The sequence below is a fragment of the Dinoponera quadriceps genome, unplaced genomic scaffold, assembly GCF_001313825.1.
Source record: "Dinoponera quadriceps isolate SergipeBrazil2010 unplaced genomic scaffold, ASM131382v1 scaffold163, whole genome shotgun sequence".
In the NCBI taxonomy this organism is placed as follows: Eukaryota; Metazoa; Arthropoda; class Insecta; order Hymenoptera; family Formicidae; genus Dinoponera; species Dinoponera quadriceps.
This window is the reverse complement of record NW_014554384.1, coordinates 942,150-955,987: the sequence shown is the minus strand read 5'-3', so window position 1 is coordinate 955,987 and position 13,838 is coordinate 942,150. Positions and strand designations below refer to the sequence as shown.

The following is a 13,838-nucleotide window of genomic DNA, read 5'->3' as shown; positions in this document are numbered from 1 at the left end:
CCTCCCCCCCCTCCATCGCCCCCGCCCCCTCGGGGGAGAACCCGGCAGAAACCCCTGAAACCCCTCTCGCACCCTCGTCTTAATTAGGAGTCTGAATCTGCGGCGGACACGCGTATAAGGGTAGGTCGGAGGAGGTCGAAAGGGGGGTGAAATGTGGGTGGTTGGTCGGTTCGCTCGTAGCGGAGGCCGGGGCAAATCTGCAGACGAGCCTCGTGTCCGAGACATTATTCCCGACTTCGCCGCGCGATCGTCCGGCGGCGCGTCACTGCCGTCGGGCTACCCTTTTTATTATTCCCCGAGATAAACACATTTGCGCGTCCTTAGCCTCCTTCCTCCACCGTGGGATCAACGCCGGCTCGCGCACAGTCCATTTTCTGGACGGAAGAATTTCACCGTCGACTTCACCCCCGTTTAACGCGCAATTAGCCGAGTCCGCGCGAGCCCCTGTTCATGTTTCTTACGCTCATGCGGGATGCCTCGATGTTACTCGCTGCTCACTTACTCAAGAGCGAAGGAACGAATTACTTTGTATTAGTTGTCTTTGGAGATTTTCTAATACTCGTTTCTATCAGTTCCCGTTGTATCGTTTTCTTTATTCTGCATAGGCTCCTTCTGTGATCGTTGCTGTCATTCATTAAAACTTGAACTCGGTAATGGCTTATTAATGACTTATCGATCTCGTTGCGCTTCATTAAGTGTGTTTTCTCCTTTCACACAACGTAGAAGTTGCGTTTCTGAGCGCGATTCGAAGAGTGACATAAACTGCGTCTCGGAGAGATTCAGGTGGAAATTACGGATGACGTAGGTAATAGTCGCGATTGCATTGGAATAATTAATTGTAGCCAGAGGCTCGCAGAATTTTAAGGAACTCAAAGTACGCGTACATACGCGCGGGCAGCGGGGATATTTACATGCGTGGTACATATAGGGTAGTACATGGAGGGTAGGCGGCGGTGAGGCTCAACCGAGAGGATATTGGGGTTAGGCCATTCATTAGATTATGGGAATTTGGTGGTACCCGTCGAAGGGAAAGGAGAGGAAGAGCTGGGGCTCGGCTGCGCGATCAAGGACCACCCCACGTGCATTAGCTTGCGTCACAAGGCGCAGCGAAAGGGTTGAGGGTTGAGAATGCGGAAAACAAAAAGAGAGCTTTTCTTCGCGAGAGTTTACGCTTTTGTGCGAAATTCTTTTTATTTTTGCTCATCGTTATACATATTGTAATAGATCGCACGGAAAACAATTAGTATCAATTCAAAAACTCATATATAAACAAGAATATATAATCTCATATGAAGACACAATTCGCTTATACGAAGAAATTCTATACAACTTAATTAAAAATATCATATTTTTATTATTCAAGAATAATTTTCATGAATTGAGAGGAAAAAATATTAGAAAGAATGATGTCTTCAGACTAAGAATTGTATTAGCTTGAAGATGTCGTTCTTTTTCTGTCTAATATTTTTTCTTCTCAGTTTACGAAAATTAATCTTAAATAATAAGAATATCATATTTTTAATGGAACTGTACAAAATTTCTTCATGTAAACAAGTTTTATCTTCACGTAAGGTTATATATTCTTGCTTGTATACTAGGATGAGTCTTGAATTGAGACTAATTTTTTCCCGTGCGAAAATAAAGATGTCTCGCGCCATTTACATTTACTAAACGCATTTAACTACTGCCGATTTAGATGTAACAATAGTAATTGTGCGTTTGTACTCGAATTTAGAAAAGTAATCGGCGATTTTCTTTTGCTGTTGCAGAGCCGTCCCTCGCAAGGCGGGAGTATCCCCGCCAAATCATGAACAAGGTAAGGGTTTGATCATAGCAACGTAGTAATCATAACAATATACAATGTCGCCTGCGCATCTGATTGACGAATTCACAATTATTCGCCACCTAAAATTGTTTCCACGCGTATTAACCCGTATCTCAATAATCGGACAAAGGAACATCGCGCCATAAGCGACGATTTGCATCTTTCATCGAGGAGACTAGCGAGTCAGTTACCAGGGAGGATCGATCTAACACCTTTAATTGGTTTTCGTGCACCACGACTCACATTGCGTGCTCGTATCTTTAGTTACCGTTACCGCAATGTCTGTGTGCGCCTACCGATCAACGAAAATTTTACACGTGCGCTTCGTACCGTTGCGTATTAAAAATCACATTGAGCGTGCGAGAAATTTGCATTTTGCAGCGCATACGTTCCGCGCTCGTTTCAGGCTAACGATTACAATTCACGTTTGAGCGTGATCGTCAGATATCATGTCAGACAATCGATTACTTAATATGACATTAGCTTTGCGTGTGGCCTATAAATTAATAATCACGTTGGAACGTACCAGTGGAAGATATTTTCTTCCGCCTCTAAGGCGCTCCCCTCAAAGGTAACGCTATGAAATCTCTCGAAAATACTTGTCACGTCGAGAAAGTCGTTTGCATCAACGTGTTAGTTACTTGCACCTACTTACAATGTACACGTATAACTTGAACCTCATTTGTAGGCCCTTTATGCGCCGTCTGCCTTTCCTCATTATGCATTGCACATGAGAAAACTTACTTGGAATCTCTCTCTCTCTCTCTCTCTCTCTCTCTCCCTCTCTCTCTCTCTCACTCACTCTCACTCTTCTTTCTGTTTCACTCTGTCGTACTGTTTCCCCCTCGCCACCTTCGTTCCGGGGGTGCCGAGCCACCACCTACCTACCCTCTCCGTCTGCTCCGCACATCGTTGCCCCGCCTCGTACCTCGGCTTCTTTATAAACTTTTAATGACGGCAAAGCCTAATCGAGAGAACGAACGAGCATACCCGACCTCGCGGAACTACCTGGGAAAATCAACGTTGGATCTCGATGTTCGATACCGAACCAGCCGACCGTCACTGCGAAAAGACGTTCGCGCAGTCTGCGATAATGGCGCTCTGCGCGCCACTCGCTAATTATTATTGATTAATTTATCAATATTACCGGGAGTATGGTAGTCGGGGTTTGGGGGCGCGATACACATCCACGGTAATATCCGAGTAGTCGAGCAACTTTCGTGACGATGGCGCGTTCATTACTTTCGCGATGCTACAATATAATACGCGTCCAATGGCGAGGGAGGTTTCGAAAAAAAGAAGAGAACAGAAACTTGATGTATCGGTATATATATATATGCATATACCGATACCTCATTATCGGTAGTCGCGATACGTAAAATATATCGTGATAAGTGCGGGGCGAGGAAGCAGGAGCGCTCGAGCTCGCGCGGAGGTGCTTTCGATTTGCAACAAATCATTCAGCGTTTACACCCGGTTGCCCGTCCAGTTGAATTAAACTTCCACCGAGAACTTCGTTCTCCGCTCACCGGCTCGGAGGCATACATATACACCGGGTATAGCTAACGGTCCGTACCTGCGAACTGCTTCCCGAAGTTCGCTCCCAGTGCCTTCGTGCGAAAGCAGTTAGCTGTTTGACGTAGCGCTATGCTCGTTACGGACATGTCGGAATTAACGTGCCTACGCACGATGTATACGCGAGTCGAACAAATTAAAGCGACACCCATTCGGAAGTTTGATATTTTTGCGTGTTTCCGCCAGGGATGATGCGCGACATCGATGATACTCGAAATTAATGTACTAATTAGCATAATGTTCTAAAATTATCATCCGGTAAATAGGATGTTCGAAATTCGCTACGTCTTTGGACATTAACGTCTTACTCATTGCACGCGTGTGTGTGCGAGCGCATTAATAGTTTGATATCGAAGAGTTGTCTGCCAGAAAGCTCATTTAAGTAACTTCATTTAAGATTTGTCAGGGTCAGTAGTAGAGGAAAAGCACCAAGAGGTTAATGTTGCATATTTTTTTTAATTCTAACAATGTTGCGATGTATATTGCTCTTTTATTATGCGGAAAGAGATCTCCTAATTTTTTTCGACTCGTTTAAGAAAACAAACAGGAAAAATAGGAGAAAATCAGTCGCTGGTAACTTCAACTGTATTCTGTGAAACGATATTTCACGGCAAAGCTCATGTATGTCCGTTGAAAGACCGATAAACTCAGGTATCTCGGTTTACAGAACAACTAACCCTAACTTTTCTTGCGTAGTTCAGTGACAGAAGATAGAAATTGACACGAGATCCAAAATGATTTGAAAAGTTCCAAACTTACACTACAAAATAGCGTTGTCAAATAAATTACTGGGTTGATAATTTTCACAGGAAGAAAGCTCAGCAAAACTTCGGCACGGTGAAAAACTAAACGACTCGAATAACACAACCGAACCCTTGCAAACAGAAACTGTTACTTCAGCTCCAACTGCTGTACACAATAGACGAAGTTCACGTACTGTCCGAGAAAGTTAATACTTCACAACCGAGAAACGTGGGTATGTCGGCTTACCATACCTGTGCCAGTTTCGATGCTTTTCCTTTACTTTTTCTAGCAATGCCATATTGGTCGAAACGCACACTTCTTTACGCACTATCGTCGGTTCATAAACTCGCTCGTACACGCCGAAGTCTTTCCTCTTACCCTCGGAAATGGGGGAACGGCGACATAAACCCGTAACGTTCGGCTCCTAAAGCACGATTAAACTAATCCTTACTTATTTGTTCCGTGTTCCTCAATGCGTATATGTCCTGCCTTGCTCTTAGATATATCTTCTGATTGTTGCTTACGGTTTCTTTGGGGACGCCCCCGCGGAAATTTGGCGAGTCCGAAGTTTTTCTCGAATCGCTTTTACGACTGCCGTCGTAATTTGTTTTCCGGGTAGACTACGAGCTGCGGATTTTTAATGTTGAAACGGGATTTCTCATAGAGAGAGAGAAAGAGAAAGAGAGAGAGAGAGAGAGAAGGGGGAAAGACTACCTCCGGCTTTTGGGAGTCTCATTATCGCGAGCGCTACTCGCGAGGCGAACGTATTCGCGGCTTTCTTTCCGGCGGCGTTTAAAGGAGGAGTCGGTGTCGGAGTGTATACCGTGCGCCATTTAGCGGCGGCACTCTTTCATAAAGGACCTTAATAAAAATCCCAATCTAAACAAGCTTAATTTACGTCGGCCACATAATTACCTACCCCGAGGCACGACTTCCCTCGCTCACCTCGCGCCCCTCCTCCTCGTTCTCCCGCCGCTCGTCGCGGATCACCTCCGGCTCGCTCCGCTCCGGGAGAGAAGGAGGTGGAACGGGGAGCGAAGGAGGCGCCCACGTCGAGAGCGCACTGAAAAATCTAAGAGGCTTAAAGCATTAAAAGGGTTATATAACATTCATTACCAGCGGGTCAGCCTTTGTGAAATTTCCCTTGGAAGCGCCGCCACTCGGCGGACACGGTCTTCTCCCGGCCTCGTTGCCTCCCCTTGCTTCCTCCCCCCTCCCCCTCCTTCCTTCCTCGATTCCTCTCCTCCCCCGACTCCTCGCCCACGCAACCGGGTCTCTCTCTCCCCGCCGTCTCCATCTCGTCGCGTGTCGCGCTCTCGCAGCATCCGGCTGCGTCCCTCCGTCTCTAGGGGTGCAGAGTAGTCACGTGACCGCGCCATCGTCCGGCACAAGGGGCGGCGGTGGCGGAAAGTGGCGGAGAAAGGAGAAGAGAGGAGGGTCCGCCTCTGATGAAGATGTCGCACACGCCGGGGACCCCGGCGAGATTACTCGGGTTAGAACCTGCGGACCCTGGTCAGGGCACATGCTAATTGCTTTATTTGACATCAAGAAATAATGTACCGCTGTTCCACGGTACGGCCGCCGCCGTTGCCACCGCCGGCGTCGCCGTGCGGGAACCCCGCGAGAAAACGAGAGATCCTTCTCCTCGCCGCCGTTACTTCGACTATTCCTATAAATTTGCCGCGTGTCCCGTGCGGAGCAGCGGGCTCTCTCCCGAAGATCGTAAATTATCGTCCGGCACAAATGGGGTACGTACGTTGACGTATTCGCTCCTAGCGTCGTCCCGCAAATCCGGCCGAACAGGACGACGGAGGAAGGCGCACGCGCGCGTATAAATTAACACGTCGACTGCCGCGCGCTGATTTCCACCGATCGTTTCAAAACGCGACTGAAGTTCGAATGACCAGAGGCGCGATGAACGCGATTAGTGACGCCTGTCAGATGGTTTCGTTAGGTTTGCTTTCTATTCCTGAACTTGCTGTATTAGTTCAAGCAAGCTGCGTCCCGATATTCATTGCCAATATTGAAAATCTATAGTCCCATGTTATATTAGAGCGAAAGACCCAATCGTACCGAGGTTAGACGAACATATCCCGATTGAATACACAGAGGAAATGATTTCTTTGGATTCACTGAGATTGTTTTAATTGAAACAAATTAATCGCAGTGCCGGTCAACAGGCATCTCCCAGGTGGTAATCAACGTGTTAAACTCGAAGTTTCGAGATACCCTGGAAAATACGCCATGTCCTGAACGTGACATCCGAGTTACGCCTCTCTCGTCTCGTTACGATAATATTCCTTTACCATCGTAAGTTTCCGATGGAAAAAACGATGGCGACGGCGGCGGCAACGGCGCGCCACGTGGCATGCAAAGTACAAGAGCAGTTCGGCTGTAAAGAAGACTTATACTTTCACTTTCGGCGCTACGCGACTCAGCGGACCCAATTCATGGAAGCTACGTGAGACGACTGGCTACGTCGCGTAGGTCAACTAGAAGCCGGACCTAATAACCCTTAGTCGAGGCAATAAACATTTTTCCGGGTTACATATGGCGGAATTTGTATGCCAAATCGCGCATATCCCGGGCGCGTTCCGACGCGGGGCACGCGCCTCTCTCGTAAATATGCCTTCGGTTGGCAAAGTGCTATCGCGAGCGGGAGCGCACGGGGGGCTTAGGGTGTTAGGGTCGGTTCTGGGGTCGCCAAGGGTGCATTTCATCTTCGGAGGCGTCAGCTCGGAGACCGATCGACTATACGGCCGACGTTGGATCATCCATCTTTTATCGAATCGGACCTGATGGCCAGGCGGCAGCCGCCGCCGCGGACTCGCAACTTTTGCCTCTCCGAAGGCGCCGCGGCTGGCACCTGAGACGCCCGCGTCCGCATGTAAATAATGGACAGCGCTGTTTCGACGCGTTATACCGCGGCAGCTTGTCAAACTTCCCACTCGCCCGGCGGGACGCGAGCCGTCCGGCCATTTATTAATCGAGCATCCTAAAGAAAGTACGAAGACGGCGCGATCTTATACTCGAGGTATATCCGTCGGCTACGTGTCCGTCGGTGGTATGCGCGATTTAATAGTGATCAATGTCCCGTGGATCGAGCCATCCATCTCTCGTCGAATGGAAATCCGACATTCGCCTGCCAGAAGCCGTTACGGCCATCTCAACTTTCGTCTCCGGCAGCGTCCATCATGTCGGGCCGGGACACGCTCTCCTGACCAAACACACGTTAATATGCATATATACGTAACCGGCGAAAAAGTCGAGAGTTCGTGATCGATGTGCGTGCCTTTTGTTCATAATAAACCCCTCCGCCGCTAATCATCCGAACGCGAGGCGAGAGCCGAGAGAGAGCGGCCCTTCGTTTCGCCGTCCGTTTCGCGGACCAGCGTCGCTCTCGAGCGGATAGATCGGAATTCTTCATTCGTAATAACCGTCGTTAACATACTCGAGCATTAATACACTTGATCAACGACGATCCGCGGTTGCGAAACGACGAGCCACGTCGGCCGGGAAAATGTAGCGACGCGGAAAACCGAGAGCCGGCCTTGCGGCGGGGGCTTGCGGAAGACGAGGGGCTATTTTTGCGGTTGGCGGCGAATAATTTAGAGGCGGATAATACGCGGAGGTTGTGCAATTTGGCCGCGACACCGACGCCGGTGAAAGGCGACGGAGAGTGCGTGCTCGTTTTCATACACTTTCTCGCACGATACACGAACGGCCGCCGGGGGATGAGATCAGCGTGTAACGGAGAACGGGGCTCAGGTGTTCCGCCGGGATAATAGGCGACATCATCCTTGCCCCCTCACCACCACTACCACCCTTCGATCTCCCGTCTCTCTGTACCACATCGTCAAACCCTGATCGATGTAATATTCACGCTCGATACACGTCCCGGCTTCTGTAACTTGCTACGCCCCGTACCTGTAAAGTTTTCCCTCGAATCTCATCAGTGGCCTCTCGCGTCTTCTCGATATTTTCGTCGTTGATAACGCCGTGACAGCAACACGTACGCGTTTCTTATCATTCATCATGTTAGATTGATAAAATGTATATATAAGCATGCATTCTTCTCTCTCTCTCTCTAAATTAGAAATTTTTTCTAAAATAGGAAGACGCTGAAGGAGTTTAAAGATGCCCTTTACGATCTCTTATTCGAAGGGGAGATAATATAATATATAAATTTATCGAACTAATATCCTGCTCTATAATAAACGCTTCTCTCTCTCTCTCTCTCTCTCTCTCTCTCTCTCTCTCTCTCTCTCTCTCTCTTCCTCGCCTTCTCTGAGACGGAAATTTCCAACTGAAAATTGTTACAACATGTTTCTCTCTCTGCTTATTCGCGCAACATTTTGTCACATTTCATTTTCGCGAACAATGAGATAAAAAGCGGGGTACGTTGAGATAAAAGATTCTATTTGCAGAACCGCATGTAATACGTCACATGTATAACGTCGCTTTTAATTTGCATTTTCTCAAGAGAGCGACAACCAACGCATTTTCTACGAAGAACACGCTTTAATCCATGTTTCCGGTCTCGTCCGTCGGTCAACTAACGTCGAGCTCTTTTCGCGTTTGTAACAAGCGCAGGCGGCGGGGTGTCGGTTACCACCCCCGCACGCGCGGCCGTATACTCATTGCGCGCGGTAAACACCCCTCTTTTGTTGGCGGTCGGTCGGAGTTAAGCCGAGGTCTCCCATTAGCGCCGCTCGGAATTACAAAAATAACACTTGTCCCTGCAGTCGGGCGCCCACGGGCAGTCCAGTGTAGTTAAGTAAAATTAAGCTAAAATTTCCGACGAGCCGCGATGTACATTCAACCCCCTTCCGTCAGCTCGTGGCGGCGGCCGCGCGTACACGGCTGGCCAACCCCTCATGCTTCCGAAACCCCCCTTTCTGCCTCCTTCCACCCCTCCCAGGAACTCCACGGACCTCTCTTTTCGCGTATACGTTACACTTCACGCTGTCCCCTTTATGCTCCGTGGGCATTAAATATTTACCTTTCGATGAATATGCAAATATAATTATTTACGCGCAATTTACACGTTTTTACGCGTCCTGCGTGACACCCGCCACCGTCGCTTTTCGACGCGCTCGATGCTTGAGGTGTTGCGAGCGAGAAACTTTGTCCGCTGGTCTTGCGCTCTCATGTGACACGTGATCATTTTTTATCCGGTTATACGATTGTCTATTTGCAATTTTTCTGTCGCAATTTCGCGATCTACTTTCTTCGTTTTCCTGACTCAGTCAAGGGAGGAAGGAAAAGTGAGAGGTGTGCTTGTGAATCTGTAAAGCGGAAATGTTTTCGAGAAGGAACGATGTCCGAAATACTTTTTGGCGATAAAAATATATTTGCAGAATATTCCCTGGGAAATAGTAAAAAATTTTGTGTTAAATTTAACACATATCACATGTCCCAAATGGTGTACAAAAATTTTCGCGTTAATTTAACATAAGATGAATATGTTGAAAAGTAATACAAATATTGGCGAAAATCAAGTCAAAATTAATACGTTAGTCGGCATTGAAGTACAAAATGTTTCTTACTTTAGAAAATGCGAATATTTTTACGCAATCCTCCGCATATATTTTCGCAGTTGCTTTTCATTTTTCGCAAATGAAGCACAGGATCGATATTAAACGAATATATATTTTGCGCCGCTGTCGCGGAGCACGCTCGAATCCGGGGGACCCAATTTCATTCAACATACCATATCCGAGGTTCCAATCAAATTATATCTGCCAGAGGAACAGCAACGGAGGAGCTGCTGTCAGCCCGTTCTTACCCCGCCGTCTTTCTCCGCGGGATTAACCTTTAACGTTAATTATCCGTCGACGTAGCCAGGGATAGAGATCCCGGACTAGGGCGGCATCAAAGAGCCGAGTGTTTAGCTGCAATATCTTTCCGCCGGGCTGCACATCGGGTGACCAGAAAAGGGGGGATCGAGAGATTCAAAAGGTGATGTCGGCGGGGCTGTGATTCGCGGTCGCCGAGGAAACTGAAGAAGCCACTTTTGAGCCTCCTTCTCGCTCGTTCATTTCGCACTCGCTGCAAATACACGGCGACTTAATTATCATCGGCGTGGGAACTCTCGTAACGGGTATTCTTTCTTTTAAGCGCCGCTCGCATTTCCGCTAAATAACTGCGCTCAGGCTGGAGCCTCGATAGGAGGAAGGCCTAAACGGAGAACGCATTCATTGGTTAAGTCGCGCGCCATAATTACTCCGACGACTGGTGTCAGACAGAGTGCAGCCACGCAGACAAATTGTATCTAATGACCATACGTCGATCATCCTCGAACCGAGCAAGCGTTTCATGAGCCGTGTATTCGCGCTGCTGTCGTTAGCATCCTTCCGACTCGACGGCCGACGTCCTACGGCGAACAATTTCGAGCACGGCGAGCGAGCGAGCGAACGACGAAGGGAAAATGTATTCGAGAGTTTCCAATTTGCGGTTGCGGCCTGGTAGAACGGGAAGCGCGGGCGGGATTGGTCGGCACTGGCGGAGCGCGGCGCGGAGCTCTATTATGGTAATTATATGATAAATACAACAAGGCCTTGGGCGCTGTCTTCTCCTTCTCGGTCTCCTCTTTTCAGTCACGCTCGTCGACGTCCTTCTCCTCCATCAGCGGCAGGAATCCCGGCTCCTCTCGCGACTTCGTCCCCCCCGTCGTCTTTCTTCTTGGGGCATTGTCGCTCTCTCATCCGCCCTCCACCTTCCCATCCTCCTCCCGCGCCACTCGTTCAACCCCGTCGCCGTTTCCATGAGCGAGCATTGGCGGTTTGCCTTAAAATACGCCTCTTCTCTCTCTCTCTCTCTCTGTCTCTCGCTCTTTCTTCCGCTCGCGGAATGCAATTAATCTTATTCCCTTTCGATCTCTCGCCTTCTCGCGGCACCCGTCCCAAAGGGATGAGTAGCGTCACTGGAAGAAGTGTTGCCGACTTAATGAAGTACGACTTCTGATGCGTGCCGAGGCGTCGGTGTTGCGCGAGGGCGGGAATCGGGCGGAAAGTGCAGAGAGAAAGGCGCGAGAGGAACGAGCGAGTCATCCGGAAATCCTGACTAACACCCGTTTTCATTATCACGGTACGTTTACTGGCCGCCTCTTTACGGCGAAGAAGGGAGCGGATTAGATAAGTAGGTTACGTCGTTTACCACCGAGACTCTCTGACGTTTCCGAAGGGAGAACGGGAGTCCGCGTTTTCTGCGCGATCTCGGGATCGGGGAAACAGCGCGGTCTCTCGTCAAGGGTTGCTCTGCGCAGCTTGAAACCGGAATTACGCTGGTTCAAACATAGAAGAACAGGATATTATAATTAGCGTTGTGTAAATTCTTCCTTTTTTTTTTCTTTCAGAGTGTGATATAATGCCGGTTGTCCTATATACACTCGGAGAAAAGTTTATTATTGTAGCAACTATATATATATATACAATCTAAACAGCATAATATCTGAAATCGGGACATAAGATGTCGTCAATGACTATGTCTGAGATTTTCTTAATTATGTATCATTTCGTTGAATTAATATTGTATTTGAGAAATGTGCCCAGTATTGATTGATAGGGTATTTAACTCGAACTCGGGAACATTAGATCTTGAATCATCTATCTTATGTACTATATTTTAACCACACGTGTATTTCATATTGCCGACATTTTAAGATGACAACTGATGACTTACATATTACGGGTATTAGATCAATACAATATTTGTCTTGTCGGCAAATTTTAACGTATAAAATATATCACCAACATAACATTCAGTAAAATTAAAATTTTTCTTAATTAACTGAAGTATAAAATCCTACTTTATACTTGCCGAATATCAATTTAACGCCAAATGTTGAGATAACAAACACAATATGTTATATATAAATTAATTAGTAGCAGCTGTGTTAAAAGAATTCGAAATAATATTTCATTTTTAAGCGGTACAAAGAAAAATGTTAAACTACTCAATTGACAAAATAAATATAACGCATGAAAACATGACAAAAATGGTAACATATTAGTTGTATGTTAATTTTACATTGAAGTAATAATCAATTGCCAAAAGTTGCCAAACACACACGTACACGCATATATACAAGAAAATTTCCATTCGAATGCTACGAAACTACTTGTGTTTCATCGAATTCTGATTTTCGCAAGCTGTCATTTCCAATACCAGCCTAATACTGACTTTATAAGTACGATTCCTTTAAGTGAAACAAAATAAGCAACTTTTGAATTTGTCTCGCTAGATGTAGGGAGAGCGAGGACGGATCTCATTGTCCGCACGGCTGTATATTCCCGAAATATTAAATTAACGCAAATTTCCCCATTATCACGGCGCGTTCGGCGCGCTTTGTTTGAGCGATTTAATTTGTCATCGGTCCGCCCAGCCTGTTTATTTCTCCGGTGCAACAAGAAACTATCGTTAACCTTCAACGACGCCGCGCTGCTCTCCCTCGCTGTTTCGGTTGCCGCCGCGGCAATGGCTTATCTTTCCACTTTAGACGATTGTTCGAAACTCCATGTATCGCCGTGCTCGGTCGCCTCCCCGCTAACAAGCTCGGCGACGACGTCGAGCATTAAACGCGACGCGTTCGCGGCGTAAACTAATATTCCTCGGGCGCGCTCGCGGAGGGGTGAATCGCGGCGCGGGCGGGCGTGCGCGAGCGCGGGCGGGATCATTATAAATAGTCATAATTACAACAGTCGCGCGTGCTTAATTCAATTAGGCTGATTAACGTAGTACGTTGCACAGCTAACCCCGTCTCTCGCGCCTTCTCTCGACGGCGGCAGCCAGCGCAACGGCAGCCGGCTGCTGGAGTCTGGCTGGTCCTGGGGGTGCGAGCGCACTGCCGGGCAGAGAACGCGTAAAATATACGCGGTATCCTGGCCAGGATCCCGGGACTGCGGCGCCACGGTATTATGCTTATGCATAGACAAGTTATAGCCCGGCTAATATGATTATCTCTTCGACGGAAGGCAGAGCGAGTAAAAGAGGGACGTGGATACAGCGACGCCTGCGAACCGCTCCTCCGAGGTCCGCTCGAACGTCGATGGAACGGACGGGAGTAATTTTCCATACTTAATCCCGACGTTTCATTTCGCAAATTTCGATTAACGTAAGCGCGCCTTGACGCGCCGTCGGTGCGACTTGATTTTCTCAATTTTATCTCAATTGTTGTATTTTCGGATTACGTCAAAGTGTGATTGTGGAAAAGATATTAAAGATAGGAGTCGGTTTCAAGGATATTAGAGGCAGACTCTTTAGGCCTATGGCACGCGGAGAAACGTAAGCAAAAAGATGTAAATAGTAAGTAAATCGACCAATCATAATCGATCATTCTTTAATTGTAAGGAGATAAAATATTTACAAATATGAGAAGAGAAAGCAAAGAGAAGGGAAGGAAAAGCACGTCAGGAGAATATAGATTTTTTAAGAGAAGGCGATGTGACGTGTGATAAATATCAATAGTGGTGTTAAGATTATTCGCAGGTATTGATAAACAATTCAACGTCTAAAATCTACCGTATAAAGTCCGGTGCATTCCAACATGGAGAGGTGGAAAGTATTTTTCTCAGGGGCTTAATACAGGAACATTAAATTTAAGTAATGCAAAAATATCCGGACGCTTATATTACGCGTTATTCACGTAATACAAACGTCCTCGGATATTACCTCGAGCGACACCTTGTTCTCT

At 47.4% G+C, this 13,838-nt stretch overlaps 1 protein-coding gene across 1 annotated transcript in view; it reads left to right on the top strand.

Annotated features, from left to right (window-relative positions):
* Nucleotides 1–13,838, top strand: part of LOC106748100 — a 136,495-nt gene that overhangs the window by 57,540 nt on the left and 65,117 nt on the right. Inside the window, exon 2 of the mRNA XM_014626315.1 lies at nt 1,770–1,816. Within this exon, the coding sequence (XP_014481801.1) occupies nt 1,808–1,816 (9 nt within the window). The 5' untranslated portion in view covers nt 1,770–1,807. The remainder of the gene's footprint in view (nt 1–1,769; nt 1,817–13,838) is intronic.